The 18,103-nt window shown below is 39.8% G+C and overlaps 2 protein-coding genes across 4 annotated transcripts in view; one reads left to right on the plus strand and one right to left on the minus strand.

Moving 5' to 3' along the window:
• The window catches only part of frem1a (Fras1 related extracellular matrix 1a), a 72,750-nt gene extending 66,054 nt beyond the window's left edge, over positions 1-6,696 (minus strand). For all 3 annotated transcript variants that reach the window (XR_013488521.1, XM_033610040.2, XM_033610039.2), the window contains exon 1: positions 6,590-6,696. The gene's annotated coding sequence lies outside the window, so the exon portion shown is untranslated. The remainder of the gene's footprint in view (positions 1-6,589) is intronic.
• A 6,873-nt stretch (positions 6,697-13,569) lies between these two features.
• On the plus strand, positions 13,570-17,574 carry LOC117246353 (uncharacterized). The gene is made up of 2 exons (XM_033610207.2): positions 13,570-13,855; positions 17,159-17,574. The coding sequence occupies exons 1-2, from the start codon at positions 13,570-13,572 to the stop codon at positions 17,572-17,574; spliced, it is 702 nt and encodes a 233-aa protein (XP_033466098.2).
• The last annotated feature ends 529 nt before the right edge of the window (positions 17,575-18,103 follow it).

An 18,103-nucleotide genomic window follows, 5' to 3' on the forward strand; every position in this document is an offset into this window, starting at 1 on the left:
ACTTGTTCTGTGCTCAGCTTGCCAGGAAATATGTTCATTATGAACAAATGTTGGCCTCTCCCTGAGGCTAAAACAGCCTCCCTCTGCTAATGACCTGATGTTTCTGAGTGACCTTTGACCTTCATAGAGTCACGTGCATCAGAGGCTTTCCCACCATACAAGACTTTCCTTCTCTGCTAGAGTTGCCATAATGATTAAAAGCAGTGGAGGACAACCATCCAATAAAACCATCTTTCAAACTTATAACCTATGAGTGCCCTGCTTTGCAATTGCAGCCTGTTTTCATTCTAGTTTCTGTTTTGCTGTTTGCTCTTAGTGCCTAATTTGTCCTTTCTTTAGTTATAAGTAAAGTTTATTCTTATCTTATCTCCCACTGAGGGTGTGTGGTAGAGCTGTTTTGTATTTGAAAATGGGCTTCAGGTGTCATCCTGCCACATTCCTTCGACACTTGTCTGGGATACCACAGACCTCACACAGAAAGCACCTCTGAAAGAGAAGCACCTTCTAATCAGCCTCTGCATTGGGGAACATGTTATAACTTGTTCCCATGAACAATACTTGTGTTTAGAGAGCTGGAAAGATCATGTTCAAGGAGCTGAGTGCAAAAACAGGATCTCAAATGGCCACAACCCCCTTTCACATGGAAGCAAACAACTGCCTATTTACACCTTTGGCAGGCACAGAGCAGCATTATCATTCCTTTGGAGTTGTGTTTATGTCCACCTGATGAATGTTTGAGAGGCTTTTCATTGAAAACAGCTCCTGCTGCAGCTGTAAACCAGGCTGATGAGAGCGGTGAAACAAAACAGTTGCATCCCTAACTTATACATAAGTTTATTTCATTATTTAAAACTTTGGCTACGTTTAATGTAACAGAAAACAAAGAAGAGTATATTAGGTCCCCTTTAAATGGTTCTATTTCATTTTGAGCTAACTTTTTTTCTGTATGTACCATATGGATATATTGTATATTTGTTTTTATATTTAACCTTAAAGGAATACGTTAAACTAATTTGCTCCCTGGCAGAGTGTTGGATAAGAAGCTCAAAACCTGTGTGCACGCATGTCTGTGTGTGTGCGCATCAGGGTGGAACTCCACCGTGTGTGATATGGACAGCAGAGGAGAACTGTAGAGACAGAAATGACATGCCATCATGTAAATAAGATAAATAACATGAGGCTATTTAGTTTGTTTAAAGCTACTCTTACCCTTCTTGCATTTCACACAGCACTTAGAAAAAATGTGAACATCCACAACTCCCTCCTCCCATCCCTGTCCTCCTGCAACTCCACCTCCCTCCAAAGGCATACTCCTCCCTCCTCCCTCCTCCATTACGTCCTCATTACGTCTACTCCGACCAATCATTGCATTCGACCTGAATGCAATGATTGGTCGGAGTTTTCTTAGAACCATATGAGAATGGTACAATTATGAGTTTTTATCTCTGGTGGAATTCACTTACATTTTAGTGTGCCATCAGCTTATTAATAGCATTTTAACCTAAACAAAGAAAAGCGTAAAATGTCCAGAAAGGTAAGCGTCGCTTTAATAAAAGGACAAGGTACAGTATAGACCTGTTCTATAGGAAAGGTAACCTTGACTGCTGTTGTCATCTGGCACTGTATAGAAAATAAAATCAAATAAAATTAACTTGACCTTCAAGGCAGGGGGTGCCGTTTGGGCGGCGGGGCACCTCCCTAATATAATGGTAGGGGAAACACTGTTATGTATCATTCATTTGATCTAACTCTGATAGATATTGCACCACAGAGACAGCGTTACGACACTCTTTTTACAGCACTCAAGGATTACTGCACCCAGGATACCGACATAACACTACTTGATCCTGTTTTAACAATATTCATGACTTGGATTACTTTTTGTGAAATACTTTTTTGATTCTTTTTATCAGTGAACCCTTATGGACTAAAGAAATGTGAAAAACTTACTGGGTAAACAAGGAATGAAGACATATGCTAACTTTATGACAGCATCAGAGGTAGGGAGTCATCACTTATTTTTTCATTCCTCTTGTTTGCCATTTTGGTGAATGAATTATTCTTTGATGCTCATGGTTTCAATAAAGTGAATTGACTGATTTGTGGAGAATCTATCCCAGCTAATGATGTGTAGCATGTCTATACTGACAAGAGTATAAACATTTATATCTGTGTGTGCGATCTAACCAGCTATCTAACAGTAGCTCATGTGAGTAGCCAGCAATCCAGTGTTATACATCCAAATAACTTCTATAAAAATGAACTGCTTGGCAACCAGACCAGGCTTCTAATTGAGATAGGCCTTTATTTGTCAAAATGTGTAGCAACACCAGGCTGGTAAAATGGACTGGGCATTTAATTGGGACTACGATTTTAATTGAAGTTTTACGACAGTTACATAATAAATGAAAGTTGTATACACTGTAAATATAAAGATATTAATTAGTGTAGCTTTTCTAAAAAAAATAATAAACCCTGAATTTTTTGTGATCAGGATTAGTTAGTATCACAGCTTAAACTGTGATCTGAATTAAAGCCTGGCTATAGTCTTAGCTACAGTTGTCAGTCCATTTATTTACAGATATTAACAGCAGTCATTCACTATATTGTCAAAAGTGTGTGGATATTATTCTTGGTTCTATAGTTCCAATGAAGGGAAATCTCATATTTTAGACAATAGTGTTCTTACAATTTTGTGAAAATGGTTTGGGTTTAGCCCTCCACTATTTTAACATGGCATTACCCCCATGCACAAAAAAATAGCTCCATAAAGAAATGATTTTCCCAGTGTGGTATGGAAGAACTTGACTGGTCTGCAAAAGCTCAGACACATACCCTACGCTGTAGCTAATGGACCCTTCCTTACTTCCAACACCCTTTGTTCTGATCACACCCATCTTCAAACTGAGGCTTTAGTGTTATCTCAACTACCAGCCCATTCTCATTCCCAAGTCGTAAAATATTGCAGTTTTAGCATTGATTTCGGCGTCAGGCACCAACGCAAAAAGACACATTTCATGAAGATATGACACACTGTAAGCCAGCATCAGTTTGTAAGGCTGTCAAGCGGTGTTAAGTTGTAGCACTGCTAGTAACTACGTAATATAAAGAGCTAGAAAGTCCTTATAGTGTGGGCAGGAAGGGTCGTGGATGGGTCCAACAAACGTGGACTTTTGACTAGGAGACCATGTACTTTTGTTGCACAAAGTAATAAACATAAATATAAGGTGTTTTACTGACCTAAGTGTATTTTGAAAAAGACCGTATGCATCTAAAACTGTACATTTCCTGTGAAAACGGAAGTGTATTTTGAAAAGACACAACGCATGTAACAAGAGTACATTGACACGGCGTCCAGGACTGCTTCTTGCACAGCTGTGATGGTATTGTGTGACCAAAATCGGTCCACAGAAAGACAGACAGACTAATACATATAAAAATACCTGTCAAAATACTCAAAACAGCCTCAAAAATCTGTCTTCAGGACCACATTTTGCCCTTATGACACAAGCACAGACTAACAGGATGCAGAGCAAACCAAAGTCCAACTGCATGCCAGAGCTGAGAGCAGATCGCATTTTAACAGATAACACCCTGTCAAGCTGTGTCACACCAAATGACTGCATGTCACTGATATGAAGTATCAGTGTAACAGCACAAAGGCCTTATTAATGTGTCCTGTTAAAGATTTGAATGGCTCCCTGACTGATGGGAGTTCCAGTGTGGAGGCTGCAGACAAGAGGTGGGAGTGCTGAGAGTGCTGGGAAAGGTCCTACTTTTAAGCTGCCTGGAGCAGTCTAAGGGTCCTAGCCCTGTTTGCAGTTGATCCTTTTCCTGTTTTGGCAGAGCTTCATGTTACAGTCACTATACAATGTAATGTCAACAAGTTGCATCCAGGGAAGCCGTCCTATTTCCTGCCATGTTGGGTAGTGTGGATTTAGATCGTAGCCAGACAGCCAAAGACCACAAACTTAACCTCACATGTCAGGAGTAAACTCAGCACTGACATGTCATTCAGGAGGAGGCTTGGCATCTGCTGAGTGTCAGAGCAAGCAGCGCTAATGACAGACTACGTTCACATTCCCATAAGCTTGCGGTAGTACAACATGCACCCCCTAATCCAAAACTAAACAAACATCAGTGTTGGATGGTATGGAAGCACTCTCTCCAGCTGATTCACACCGTCGTAAAAGGGCACTGATGAGAAATTTTACACATCATGAGAAATGCTTCTTATCCTGTGGAAACAGCCGGCCCGAACATGAGGTCAAGCCCTTGAGAAGGGGCTGTTTATAAGGCATGGACAGTCTATCGCAAAAATGCTTTTGTTTTCCATTATGAGATATGTAGGAACCAGTTACCTATATTAGGAACTAAAGATCACTATCTCAGCCTCTGCTGCTTAAATGGTGACCATTGTTTTGAAATCTGTGATACTCCAACTTTGTGCTAAGATTATTGGCCAACCTGTGGTAAACCTATTTCAAACAACCGACAAAAAGAGCATGCTAAGATTTGCTGACAGCATTTCTGCTGACCCCTCACATGTTCTAAATGGAGTATACCAACTTTCGTCCTCCAGCAGGTGATTGAGATTCCTTCTATTTAAACAGATAAGGCTGAAAAATTTGTTTATACATCAGTCTATTCTGTTGTTAAACCAAAATCAGTGTGTTGCTAATTAAGATCTGAACCTGAGGATATTATGTTAAGTGTTCCCTGGTGGTGCCTGTTGGGTGTGCATTTATTGGTATGTGATGTTTGTGTAATTGTATCTTATTTGTGTGTGAACTTCTGGGGTGGAGCTGTCTGAGGATGCAAAAGGAATTTCAGTTTTAACTGACAATATAGTTATAACCTATCGTTATTGTATCATTTCGTATTGTATCGGTGCCTTTCATATCGTTTCATTTTGTATTGTGTCGTTTTGTACCTTATCATTTGGTATGGTTTCATAACGTAATGTAACATATGGTAAGGTATCGTTTCATTCGTATCATATTGTATTGTATTGTATTGTATCACATCATATTGTATCGTTTTGTTTTGTACCTTATCATTTGGTATGGTTTCATATCATAACGCAACTTATCGTAAGGTATCATATCATTTGTTTTGTATCATATTGTATCATATTTTTTTGATGTGTATCATTTGGTATGGTCTCATATCATAAGGTAATGTTACATATCATAAGGTATCATATGGTATCATCTTGTATAGCATCTTATCATATTGTATTGTGTTGTACCTTATCTTTTGGAATGGTTTCGCATCGTAATGCAACGTATCGTAAGGTATCATATCATTTGTTTTGTATCATATTGTATCGTTTTGTACCTTATTATTTGGTATGGTTTCATAACGTAACGTAACGTAACCTATCGTAACGTATCGTACTGTATCATATTGGTAATAAGGTATTGTATGGTATCGTTATATAATGCATTGTATCATATCATATTGTATTGTACCTAATTGTTTGGTATGGTGGTATGGTTTCATATCTTAATATAATGTATCATATCATTTGTTTCGTATTGTATCATATTGTTTATTAAATCACTGCAGTACCTCTTTACTTGTGTATTACAGACTGGGAGGGCATCAGCTAATCATACATTTCAGACATCAGGTGTGTAGATGAAAAATTCTTTATCAGTCTTCTTCATACATCATTATTTATGTGTGTTATAACTCAGTTTTCTTTGGATACAGTGTAGTTCTAGTAGTTCTGAGATACTGAGATTAAAGAATTGACATACAACACAAAAAATGGACACAACATGTGCTCCACACAGTGCAAGCATTGGATAATCAAAGATCATGGAGGTCAAATAACATCTAATAATTTCCATAATAACTAACCCTGAATTTCATCACGCCTTTCCCAAAACAGAAACCAGTAATGAGCACAAATACACAGCTGTGAGGGAATGTGATGTGTCATGTAACAAGTGGCTCCTCCACAGCTGGGGATGTCTCTTACATCCACTCACAGTTTCTTCTTCTAATCTTAATAATAACAGGGTCCTGAGCAGCCAGCAATTTTCAAAGAAAGACGAGCCATCAGGGAAGAAGAAGGCATTCTGCTGAAAACATGAGCGGATAACATTTTGGCTGCCGTCCAGCAGCAGAGTCCAGAGTGTGCAGCAGAAAGCCTTCAAAAGCTCCCAAACACTCCCTAACTGCTAAAAACGAGAGCTGAGTCTGTGATTAATGGGGAAAAGAGCAATGTAGTGCACTGGTGATGATACAGTGCTGTACCACTACAGAGAGAGAAGCATGTATGTGCAGTTTTAAAAGGATTTTCCCTTTAAAAGCAACATCACTGATGATGGTAGATTTCATTAAATGTATATCTGCTAGATTATTATATATCATGTACTGACATGTAGACTACAGAGAAAGAGAAGCAGAATGAAGAGAAACACAGTCAGATTGTGCAAATCAAAGTCATTAGGAAGAAAAATTACCCCAAAAATGGAGGGAGAGGAAGAAAAAGACATCCAAGCAAACATCTCATTACGTTCCTGAATAATAAAAGTCCCCAGCAGAGATATACACATATATTTCGACATGTCCTTACCTGATCTAACATCAGACGCTCCTTCTTCTTCTTCTTCCCTACCTGTCTGCTCTCCTCCGCTCACAACTCTAACTCCCTCAATGACAGAGTCTTGCTCTCACTCCTCCTCAGTGACAAACTCCACCCACAAGAGAGTGAGATGAGTAGGGAGGGGGAAGGGGGGAGGGAGGGACAGAGACTGAGGACGCCTTCCTGGTCCTGTTGCTGCTGTGGAATCAGTCATTGGAGCGGAAAAACCTAAAGACAAACAGCAGGCCTGGAGATCAAAGTCTTGTCCAAAGTGCCTGGTGGTTTAAGGGACAGCTTTGTCATTACTGAACAGAAACGGGCAAAGATAAAAGGCTTAACAGTGCACTAATGTAAGGAAAACGGAGAGAAATAGACTTCATGTACTCTGTGAGAGGATACAAGCCCTGTAAAGCCTCAGTGTTTTCAGTTGCATATTAACACTGAAACTGCACTTACATTCTTAGTCACCTAAGTTTTTCCATACATATGGTGGTAATGCACGAGCATCGCAGAACAGTGCTTAGAGACAGTATAGTATTAGTTTATCTGGAGGTCAGAGGTGTTTATAGCTGCTCTGAATGGTGACAAGTGAAAGGCCTGATGTCATAGACAGGAGAAAAGCAAAGTTTGAGAAGTTAAGAGGACATGTTCCCCTGGTCCTGTCTTGTCCTTGAGTTAAAGAATACATGACTTGCAAATGTGACCTAGTTCATGTTAACATACCATCAGTGCTCACACATGACAGTTAAACTAACATTACTTTAACTCTTAACATTCCAGACTACTGGTTATCTATTACCTCTTCATTTCTATCATGGAAGCTTTGTTTTTATGCCTCCATACTGCAATAGCCATGGATGGAGGCATTATGTTTTCTGGTTGTCCATCCGTCTCTCAGTCCCATCCTTGTGAACATGATATCTCAAGAATGCCCCAAGGGAATTTCTACAAATTTTGCACAAAGGTCAACTTGGACTCAAGGATGAACTGATTAGATTTTGGTGGTCAAGGTCGCCATAGCCTTTCATCCATCTCATTCTCATGAGTGCAATATCTTAAGAACAGCTTGACGGAATTCCTTCAAATTTGACACAAAAATTTACCTTGACTCAATGATGAACTGGTTAGATTGTGGTGGTCAGTGGTCAAAGGTCTATGTGACCTCATCTGTCTCATTTTTGTGAACATGATATCTCAAGAATAACATTAAAAAATTTCTTTATATTTGGCACAAACGTTCACTTGGATTCAATGATGAACCAATTAGATTTTGGTGGTCTAAGGTCAAGATCGGTGTGACCTTGTCTGTCGCATTTTTGTGAACACGACATCTCAAGAATGCCTTGAGGGAATTTCCTCTAGAAAAACACAAGAATTCACATGCTAATTATGTCAGAACTGAACACAAATGTCTGTAAGATAAAATAATGAGGTGATGACGTTTCATATCCAAAAAAAGGTCAAAGGTCAACTTCACAGTAACATCATAATGTTCTGCATAAATGGGAGCTGATTGTAACGTCTCGATGCAATTTACAGCCAAGGTGAGACCGTGGGTGGGGCCCATCTTGCAGGTGGGCGTAGAATAAATTTACTCAGTGCTGCACGTGCACGCGAGGGAAAAACCCACTAGCGATAGCCTTAGAGGGCAAAGCCAATATGAAATAGAACTTTTCTGGCCATTATTCAATGTCATATCTCAGGAACAGAAGGGGACACATTTGGTCAGATACTGAATTGGTGACACTTTTGGGTGTCCACCTTGAAACTGTATTGATTGCACAGGTAATTCTAGTTTTATTCTAACATGAGCCACCTAACTCCTCTCACTAATGTTAGTGGTGCTTAACAGCACAAGCTTTTAAATGTGTTGACAGGGACTTCATTTTCAACCTTTATTAGTTTTGTTTTAAGTGTTTTTTCTTCAAAAAGAAAAGTTCTGATATCAATATAATTCCCAGTTTCCTCCAACCATCCATTGATGTCTTTTTTATTCACTGGGCAAATTCATTACAATTCAGCAAGCTAGCAAGTACGATACGATACGATACGATACGATACGATATACTTTATTGTCCCACTAAGGGAAATTTGTCTTGGACTCAGCAACTGCGCCATAAATGCCTTGACAGCCACAGTAACAACAAACAATACATCAGCAACTATACCATCCCAACAACAATTACATGACAGTATTGCACACATCCCATAACATTGCAAATAACACATACATACGCCATGCATACATAATACATGCTAAAAGATCACCATAATAAAAGCACTATAAAAGCTATTGTACAGTCTTCGGCCTCAAGCAGAATTGTTTAAGAGTTTGATGGAGGTTGGAACAAATGAATTCTTAAAACGGTTGAGTTTGCAGTTAGGGACTCTGTATCGTCTGCCCGAGGGTAGGAGGTCATATTCTAAATGAGGAATATGGGATGGATCAGTCACTATCCTCTGCACTTGCCTAAATACAGTTTGCTCATAAATAAACTGCAAGGTCTGATAGTCCCTTCTTCCCATAACCTTCATGGCTGTGTGCACCAGATGAGCAAACTTAGTTTTCAGTTTGACAGTGAGGTTGCCATACCAGGCTGACATCCCGTATTGGACTAAGCTCTCTAGTACTGCCTGGTAAAATAAAAACATGATGCTTTTGTCCACACCATACACTCTAAATCTGGGCAAAAAATACAATCTTTGCTGTAAACGAGAACACAGACCTTCAACTTGGACATTCCAACTGAAAGTGTCATCTAGGTGAACTCCAAGATACTTGTATGCGCTGACCTGCTCGATGGGTGAGTCATGTATGACAACAGGACTTTGGTCCCCTACTGATCTCTATTACAACTGCAACAGAAAATACTGTGCAATTTTGTATAAAAATAAAGCATTAGATAAAACTTTTAACAGCAGAGCATTATTTGTAAATAGCCTTTTTTAAAGTGAGTGAATTCCTTCAAATGGCATTTAAAGCTGTGGTGGGCATAAAAAAAAAACAAAAAAACATCAGAATTTGAAAATACCCCCTCCTCCTTCAGCTCTCCCCACTCTATCCTAAGCCCCTCCCACCAGTTGACTACAGCCATATGCATACGCTTCATACAGTAACCCAGTGTTTCCCATACATTGATTTATTTAATCTTATTTTATTGTAGAGTTGCACACAGCTCATTTGCACTGTTTATCAGACTATAAATGAGACAAGAGCTAGCTAGCCAGCTACTCCACAGTCTTTCTGCCTTACTTCATGCTGCTGTGGACTACTTCCTTATTAGGAGAGCGGGCAACAGCTTGAAGACAAAACTCTGGTAGGTGCCTGCAACAGATCAAATTCAGCAAGCGCAAACCCCCAAGCACCAGTTGTCACAGCAGACTGGTGGCCGGCAGCAGCACCAGGTCTAACCTGTGTAACGGCAGCAGCAGAAAGTTTGCTGATCTGTTGGAGAGTCGGAGCTGTCCAGTCCCCCAGAGCTCGGGTTTGTGCTGGCTTGATTCAGGTTGCTGCAGCTGCTGACTGGGGGTCTGTCACCAGAGCTGCTGACCTCCTAGAGAGGTGGTCTGTGGCAGCAGGGTATGAGGCAGAGGACACACTGATTCAAGGCTCTAGCTAATGTTAGCTTCATAAACATGAATATGGACGCAGCTGTGAGCCTTTGGCTACTACTAGCTGAAGCTAAACTATTGACAATATTTTCTCTCCATCTCTAAAGCACTTCGCAGATTTTGACACGTTTTATTTAGTTAGTTGTCAGACTCTCATTTAGACTCTCTTTTTGATCAGTCCATCTTCTGTTTTTCAGTTGCTGTGCAGTGTAGGCAGTTGTTGCCAATGCTAGAACAGCAACTTTCTCTGCAGGAAAGTTGAATCAGGCTTTCATCATCTGAAGGGATGTGCACGTGCATCTGCATTTGTAGAATAGCCAATAGGAATGCCCTTTCTCTGAAATGACCTGTGATTGGCCAAAGTCTGTTGTCACAGGCTGGATTTTCTAAAGCCTAAAAACAGAGCCAATAGGAGGTAAGGAAGTCTAGTTTTCTCTCAGACTGCTTGAATTAAAAATGCTCAAAGTTTATTATGGGATTTTTGGTCATTTATGCCAAAAAATCTGCCTACCCAAGCTTTAACACTGCTCAACTAATATATTCAGACTGTAGTTTTCTAGGGAGCCAGTGGTGGTCAGTATTAGTCTGAAAAGATGTCATGACCACTTGAAATGCACTGGTTTTCCATCTAGCTGCCTTAGTAAACCACTGTAACTCAATTATTTTTATTATATAGTTTCAACTAGTTTTCATACTATCACCCAGAAATGATGTAGGTGTCCTCAACTGTAATGTGCAATGAATGTTTAATCAGAATTAGTGGTTAAGCAGTTTTTCCTCCAAAAAACTCAAACTTTGACCTTTTAATTATAGCACCCCATCAGACTATACATTTTAAATGCCACACCACATATCCCTCCAAGTTTAGTCAAAGACCAGACCAGAAATAAATAGAGAAATACATATTTTAAAAAAAAAAACATGGATTGCTTTGTGCACAACTTTTCTGGGACGTAGATTCAAGCCATGTCCAGATCTCTATTTCAGAACAGACTTCATGTTAAGTTGCATGGAAATTGCATTTTGGCAGACAGAGCAGGAAACACACAGGTGTATCTAAAAACACTGATTGAATTATATAATTTACAACTTGATTCCAAAAAAGTTGGGACACAATACAGTTCAATGCAATGCAAAAACGCTGAACCTTGCTCCTGACTCCTTAGCCTCTCCATTCTCTCTTTCTACTCCTCCCTCCTGTCCCCCCTGCCCCCCTCATTGTAGCAGTATTGATTGTAGTTGAAATATAGTCAGTGATGCATGATGACAGATCATAATTTCCTCCCAATGTAAAATCGCTATTTGGAAATTTTAACAATGGTATTACACCTTAGATGCAGGAGTCTCCTGTTATAGAAGGATTGGTGAGATATTTCCGAGCAAATATTTCTTGCATTCTGTTGGCCATCTTGGTTTTGAGAAATTTGGCCAGTGGGTGGCAAGGTAAGGAATGATGCACCAGGGTCCACTGGATAGCATCAAAACCAGTGCTGGCCGCTAGGCAGTATAAGCAAATACCAAGAGCGCCGTAATCCATAGGGGGCGCCACAAATGGGTAAAGAAAAAAAATTAAAATGATTAGCTTTTACTACTTTTTTATAATACTATTACTACTATTATTTTGTAATATTATTTAAGACCACAACAACATAATTACATAGCAAAGCCTACTAAATATTAGAGAGGCCTTTTTTTTTCTGGGCTCCTGCCGCCCCCCTGTCCCCTCCCCAGCTCGTTACACTTTACCTGCTCCCTAGGGGAGATGGGCGAGTTATCCGACATCATGTGAATCCTGAAACATGTTGTGTCATTATCATCATCATATCATGTCAAAACAACAAAAGCTCTCTGGTGCCCATTCAACTACCACTACACTACTGAGAGGAGTGGATGTGGAGAGAAGGAACATGAAATCAGTAGGAGGAGAGCTAGTTATCATTACCTCTAAGCAAACAGCTCATGGAGGTTGCACTGATTTACACTGTGAAGTGTTTAAGCTGTGTGTTCAGTAAAATTTAGTGTTGGGCGAAGGTAAATTATAACGTTCACATGAAGTGGTCAATGTAATCTTGTAAAATGTAGCATTTGGTGAGAAACTTGAATAAATCCAGCTGTTTGAATGAGAAATTTGTTGATGTTTTCACAGCACTATAAAATACATATTAGAGTAGGAATTATGATGTATCATATATAGTAAAAGGGCTTTTTACTTTTGTTAAAGATGTTTTTCATGTGAAAGAAGATTCTGTTAAAGGTTGTTTCATAAATATGTATTATTGAATTTGTGCTCATTCAAGTGCAATGAAGGACTGAATAACTTGAAAACTGTTCATTTATTTTTTTAGTGTAGATTCTGTGTTTCTCTGGCACAAAAGAAGAATAAATAACAACAAAAAAAACAAACAAAAGAACCAATATAAAAACATCTGTATCGGCTATTAGCCAAATTGTTATTTTAAACATTGGTATCAGTATCAGCTCAAAATTTGAAAATCGATGCATCTCTAATTTAATTAGAAAGTTAGTTTGTACATTTTATTATTTTACAATGTAATATATCATTTTATTGTTTATTCTTCTGAACAAGTAAATTTGTAATTTTTATGTTGAATATTGATTAATATGATAATTATGACACATGTACAACATGTTGCTGAAAGCAAATTAGGACATATTTTTATCTTATTTTGAATTGTTAGCTTGATTGTTTATTTGCATTTTGTTGGGGAAAAAAATGTGTAGTGCAGTGTTGTGCTCACCTAGGCCACCAAATGTGCCTGAACCGCCACTGATCAAACCCATGCATATACAAGAAAATGGATTTGAAATAGCTGTCCACTACAGTGACCACTACGTGTGAAAGGGTTGATATCAGGACATCTAAAAATATAATGAGTATTTTATTCAAAATATTTTCAGTTTTGACCTGAAAAGTCTTTTATAGCAGTTGGAAATTAAAAGAATTATGTCCGCCGCTTTGTGAGGATGAAGAAAACATTATATGTACAACAATGAGAGTTCAGCATTTACTGCACATGATAATGACACTGCAGAGTGATACTTATTGCTCATAAAGTCACAGTGGAGTCTTTCCAGTCAGTGCATTGGCCCAGTGTCTGTGCAGGCCTGTGGCTCAGTGCAGTCCATGGTAGAGTGTTTGTCAAAAGGCAGTAACATTCCTCAGCTTCAGAATGAGACTGCTTCATTAAGTCCTGACAGCCCCTGTGGTTCCTGCATGCCTATTAGTGCACAGGCTGTTACACTAGCCTCCCAGGTGGAAATTTCAGCAGCATTTTGACTGTAACTGAAGAGCAGATACAGGGTCATATCAGAGCGTCTGGAAATCATTCGAACCAAGAATGTTCCGAGGAGTCTGTTTGGGATGTTTTGATGTAACTCTAGTCTTCCTCCTGCTGTGCTCCGTCACAGGCTTGCTGCTGATGGATCACCGCAGAGATGCAGAGGATAACCACGAACGCAACAAAGCCATTTTGGAAATGTTACATATTAATAAAGTGTCTGCTAGCCACCAGGCTAAGCCCCATCCCTACATGAGGGGGATCTATCAGCGTTTTGACTCACTGGAGGCTCAGGACTTTGGGAGTTCAGATGGAACGCTGGTGCAGAGTTTTCGGAGTGTTGCTGGTAAGGATTTGAAATGAATGACCATCTAGTAGCACTTAGTGGCATTGCAGCTACTTAACATGGTTCTATTGAAACCTATCTAATCACAGAAAGTGATGTTTCACATTTCATTTGTGACTGAATCAAAGACTAAAAAAACAGTTGATTAGCCTTAGCAGTGTTCCAGTGATGATGTTTTTGTGTTGGCCAACCTGGAGGTTTTCCATCAGCGAAGCATCTGCTGTGACATCACTGTCTGGGTTTTGGCCAGATGTGCAACATTCTAAAAATTTACCAAAATAAAAAGACAAAAAGTGCCCAAATTTGATACAAAAAATGTATGCTCTTTAAAGTTGCTTTTTGGCAACTTGGGGGCAGCAGGGCAGGCTGTAAACACAATATTGACATATTATCACTGTATAAAGTTGTTATAGCAAACATTTTAGCAAACAGCCTATTTACCCATCCAGAAGACACAAAACAACAGTAGAACTCATCTCAAGTCTTGTTTGTGTGCATCTGATAAATGTATGTGCAATGCTAACTCTATATGTAGCTGTGTTTTGGTCTCCACCAATTAAAGGGAAAAGCACCAGCCTCTCGGGTGAAAGTCAGTGGTTGTTGGACCTATCCACCACCCCACCAGCCTACTCACAATTCCGCCATCTTAACTTTCATTGTTGTCCCTTTGCATTTTCCCCTGATGCTGAGTATCATGCCGATGTGAAAGGACGACTTTTTTCATTGTTGTCTGATCCTGGAAGCCACTGACCAAGTGCCGGTTCTGACAACTTAAAGGCTAAAATATGAGGCCACTGCTGTGGTACCAAAAACTGCAGTTCCTCTAATGTCCACATGAGGCTGAGTCAATCCCCATAGCACCCCATGATAAAATATTCAACTTTACAGCAGGAACAAGCATGTTTACAGCCTAGTACAAAAACACAGCTTTCGTCTCTATAACTAATTTAACCATTCATGAAAACATTTTATTAAAGCTGAAAGGGTGGGGCCGTTTGTGTGACAGGCTGTCTGCGAGGTGTCGCTACAAGCCCCTTTTACACTACCTCTTTAAGGCCGGAATTTCCTTCTTTCCACCTTTATGCCACCTAGCCATTCTATATAAAAGGTTTAATCTGCTGGGGCGTAGGTGGCTTAGTGGTAGAGCAGGCGCCCCAGGCTGTTGCCGCAGCGGCCGGGGTTCGACTCCTTTGCTGCATGTCATTCCCTCTCTCTCTCTCCCCCTTTCACACTTGTCTGTCCTATCAAATAAAGGCTAAAAAATGCCCACAAAAATATCTTTAAAAAAAAAAAGAAGTAACTTAAAAAAAAAAAAAAAGGTTTCTTCTTTTTCTTTTACTAAACCTCATCACAGTAACTTACATTAATCACGCAACTGTACCTTAAGGTCCTAATGTCATTCATGAGGGGCAAATTCATAGGATATAATACAAACTGTTGCATGCAAATTTCGAACCGTTCTATGAGAATACGTTGGTCAGATTAGCCCCTTTTTTTTTTTTTACAGTCCATGGATGATACAGACATTTCATACACCAGACGCACTGTAACTTATATAACACAGACCTGCTGATGCACGTTCAAACTGTGTTGGACCAGTTCACCTGCCCACTGTGGCTTTGTTTGTTACTGTAAAGAGAATCCAGCCTGCAGCTATAGGTCACCCACTACACTGGTAAACCAAAGAACTGTACAGTAACTCTGGGCTTCATGATCAAAGTATCTTTCTCTCTCTCTACAAATAGGTGTGTGCTACAGAACATAGCTTGTACCCTACTGAGAAAAAGGAAACACTAAAGATGTAACACTAAATTTAAACTTATTTATAAATGGATGGCTTTTGTAACAGGGGAGACCAGGGGTGGTTGTAACCCTTTTTGTGCCTGCACCTAAGACTAACTGAAGTTTTGTGTTAGACACAAAGCACCCCTGTTTGTCTACTACAAATAGCAATGTTTCCAACTTCTCCAACTATAGACCTTGTAACTGTTAGTAAACAGTGGTGGGCGGGGCTTAGTTGGAGGCAGAGCAGGTTTCAACATACATTAGCTCTCAGTTGGCTTGTTTTCGACTACTGAGGAAGATGATGCGAGTGGTGCATTCAAAATAATCATTCTGAGTAAATTCATAAATTCAGAGCACTGTTGGAATGTACTGTTCAGTTATCCAGAGTACGGCACTCTCAGAGTGCAGAGTGCACTCTGTCTGGGGAGGCGGAGCAGCAAAGTGCGGAGCGGAGTGAATGTGTGATTCACTTAACTATTCACTAATTCATGTAGAAATATAATGCTCTGTTTCTTCAACAAGCGGGGCTCTCATTCTGGTGTAAAGCATCAGACTGAAGTGTTACATGAATGAGTAAACACTGACCAACAGGACCAGCCTGTCGGACCTGCATGCTCTCACTCAGTACATGGATGATTTGACAGGATTGCTGAGGGTGGGATGGCCAGCTTTGTGGTTGATTACTATGCCAGTCATACAAAGGAGGACGACACTTGAACGGTTTCTGCCAGTTTGTTTTCCTGTCGAAGCTAATGTAGGCTAATGTGCTTAAAAGTTAGTGTTATGGCGAAATCCAATATTCCTCTTAATACCTCCCCAATTTCTGATTAGATGGACATGATGACCCTTAATACCACATAATGTCATTCATCCCCACAACAGTAAATACTCCCAAACCTGTTGTGAAGTGTGCGCTGCACATGTGAGCATTTTTAATGATCGCCTCCATCCAGTCCTTCTGTCTTATCACATTTAACCATGATTGTCTTTGTTTTTGTTGACCGTCAGTGGCAGCTGGTATGTGATAAAATTTAAATTTTGAGCCATGACTCCTTCTATTCTGGCTCCCAATAACACATCAAGATGACATTTTGAGACTCCTATGTAGCCTACAGCCCTGTGGTGCATTTTGCCTCCAGCTAATAAAAAGACATCATTGTGATGTCAGCCTTAAAAGGGTCTATATCACAGAATTCACTTACTTATGTGTACTGTTTTTGTGGTCACAAAACAGAGTGTGCTGGATTACACAGCCTACGTAGATTTAAAATGTCTGCTCATTCTTCTACCAAACAGGAATAAACAGAAACCAACAGATGTCTGAAATGGAGGTAGAAATACATTTGAAAATCTAAAATTGCATTACATGGGCATCAGCGAAATTGTTAAGTAAAGGCTACATGATTGTTAGTAAAGGAGCAAAAACTTGTAAACACATTGATATGTTCCTTTAAAAAGCCTTGTACTTTTGCTTTAAACTAATCTTTTTGTTTTCTGTTAATTCTTTGATTCACACAGCTCCACCTCACACTCCTCCAGGATGGATCTGGTTCAATGTCAGCAGCCTGAACCCCTCCATGCTAGGTGCAGAGCTGGTTCTGTTCAGGAAAACCCTGCACCCCCGTCCCATCAGTGTGACTGTCACCCTGCACAGTGTCACAGCCTCACAGGGAGCTCTGAAGGAAAGTCCTGCCCTCGAGGAGAGACTTCTGACCCTGGACCAGCGCTCCTCATCTGGATATGATGTGTTTGATGTGTCAGCTGTTCTGCGTGTGAGGCCTCTGGAGGTGGTGGGCTTTCAGCTGCGTTATACAGATGAGAGTGGGAGTTTGGTCCTTCATGAAGCTCTAACACAGAGTCTTTACTGTCTGAACAGAGGCTCCCTGAGTGAACCCTTACTGGTGCTTTACCAATCACACCCCCTCCTCATCTAACTCTGTCACCAGGACCACTATTAGTGTCAGGCTGATCACAAGTCTTTTTGTTTTTTTAAAAAAACATATCTCATTCACCTCTCATCTGGTGGACACTACGTGGAAATAATAAAATAATGTTGAGTTTAAAGTGTTACCTTGAGATGGAAAAACCTTAACAAGAATGAACCCATAGAAATAGCTTTTCTTTTTTGATATTTTTTAGGGCTTTAGCAAAGTTTGAATGGGCATTTGTCATTAAAGGGACAATTTAGATTTTTTTTAACTGGGGTTGTATGGGGTACTTATTCATAGACAGTATATTACATACAGTAGATGTCAGTCAGCACACCCCCAGTTTGTAGAAGCAGGCTGGAGTCTCACATGGAAGCTAAGCAATTTACTGCTGTGGATGGGGGCCAGCAACAAAACATATTTTAGCCACCAAAAAAATCAATATGAGTTTAAGTATATGCTATATTTAGAATATTTTCACTGCTTTACTTTACTGTCAGATAGGTTTTTTTTCAATGGGAAAATGAAATTGTTA

This window comes from Epinephelus lanceolatus, chromosome 22 (assembly GCF_041903045.1).
Source record: "Epinephelus lanceolatus isolate andai-2023 chromosome 22, ASM4190304v1, whole genome shotgun sequence".
In the NCBI taxonomy this organism is placed as follows: Eukaryota; Metazoa; Chordata; class Actinopteri; order Perciformes; family Serranidae; genus Epinephelus; species Epinephelus lanceolatus.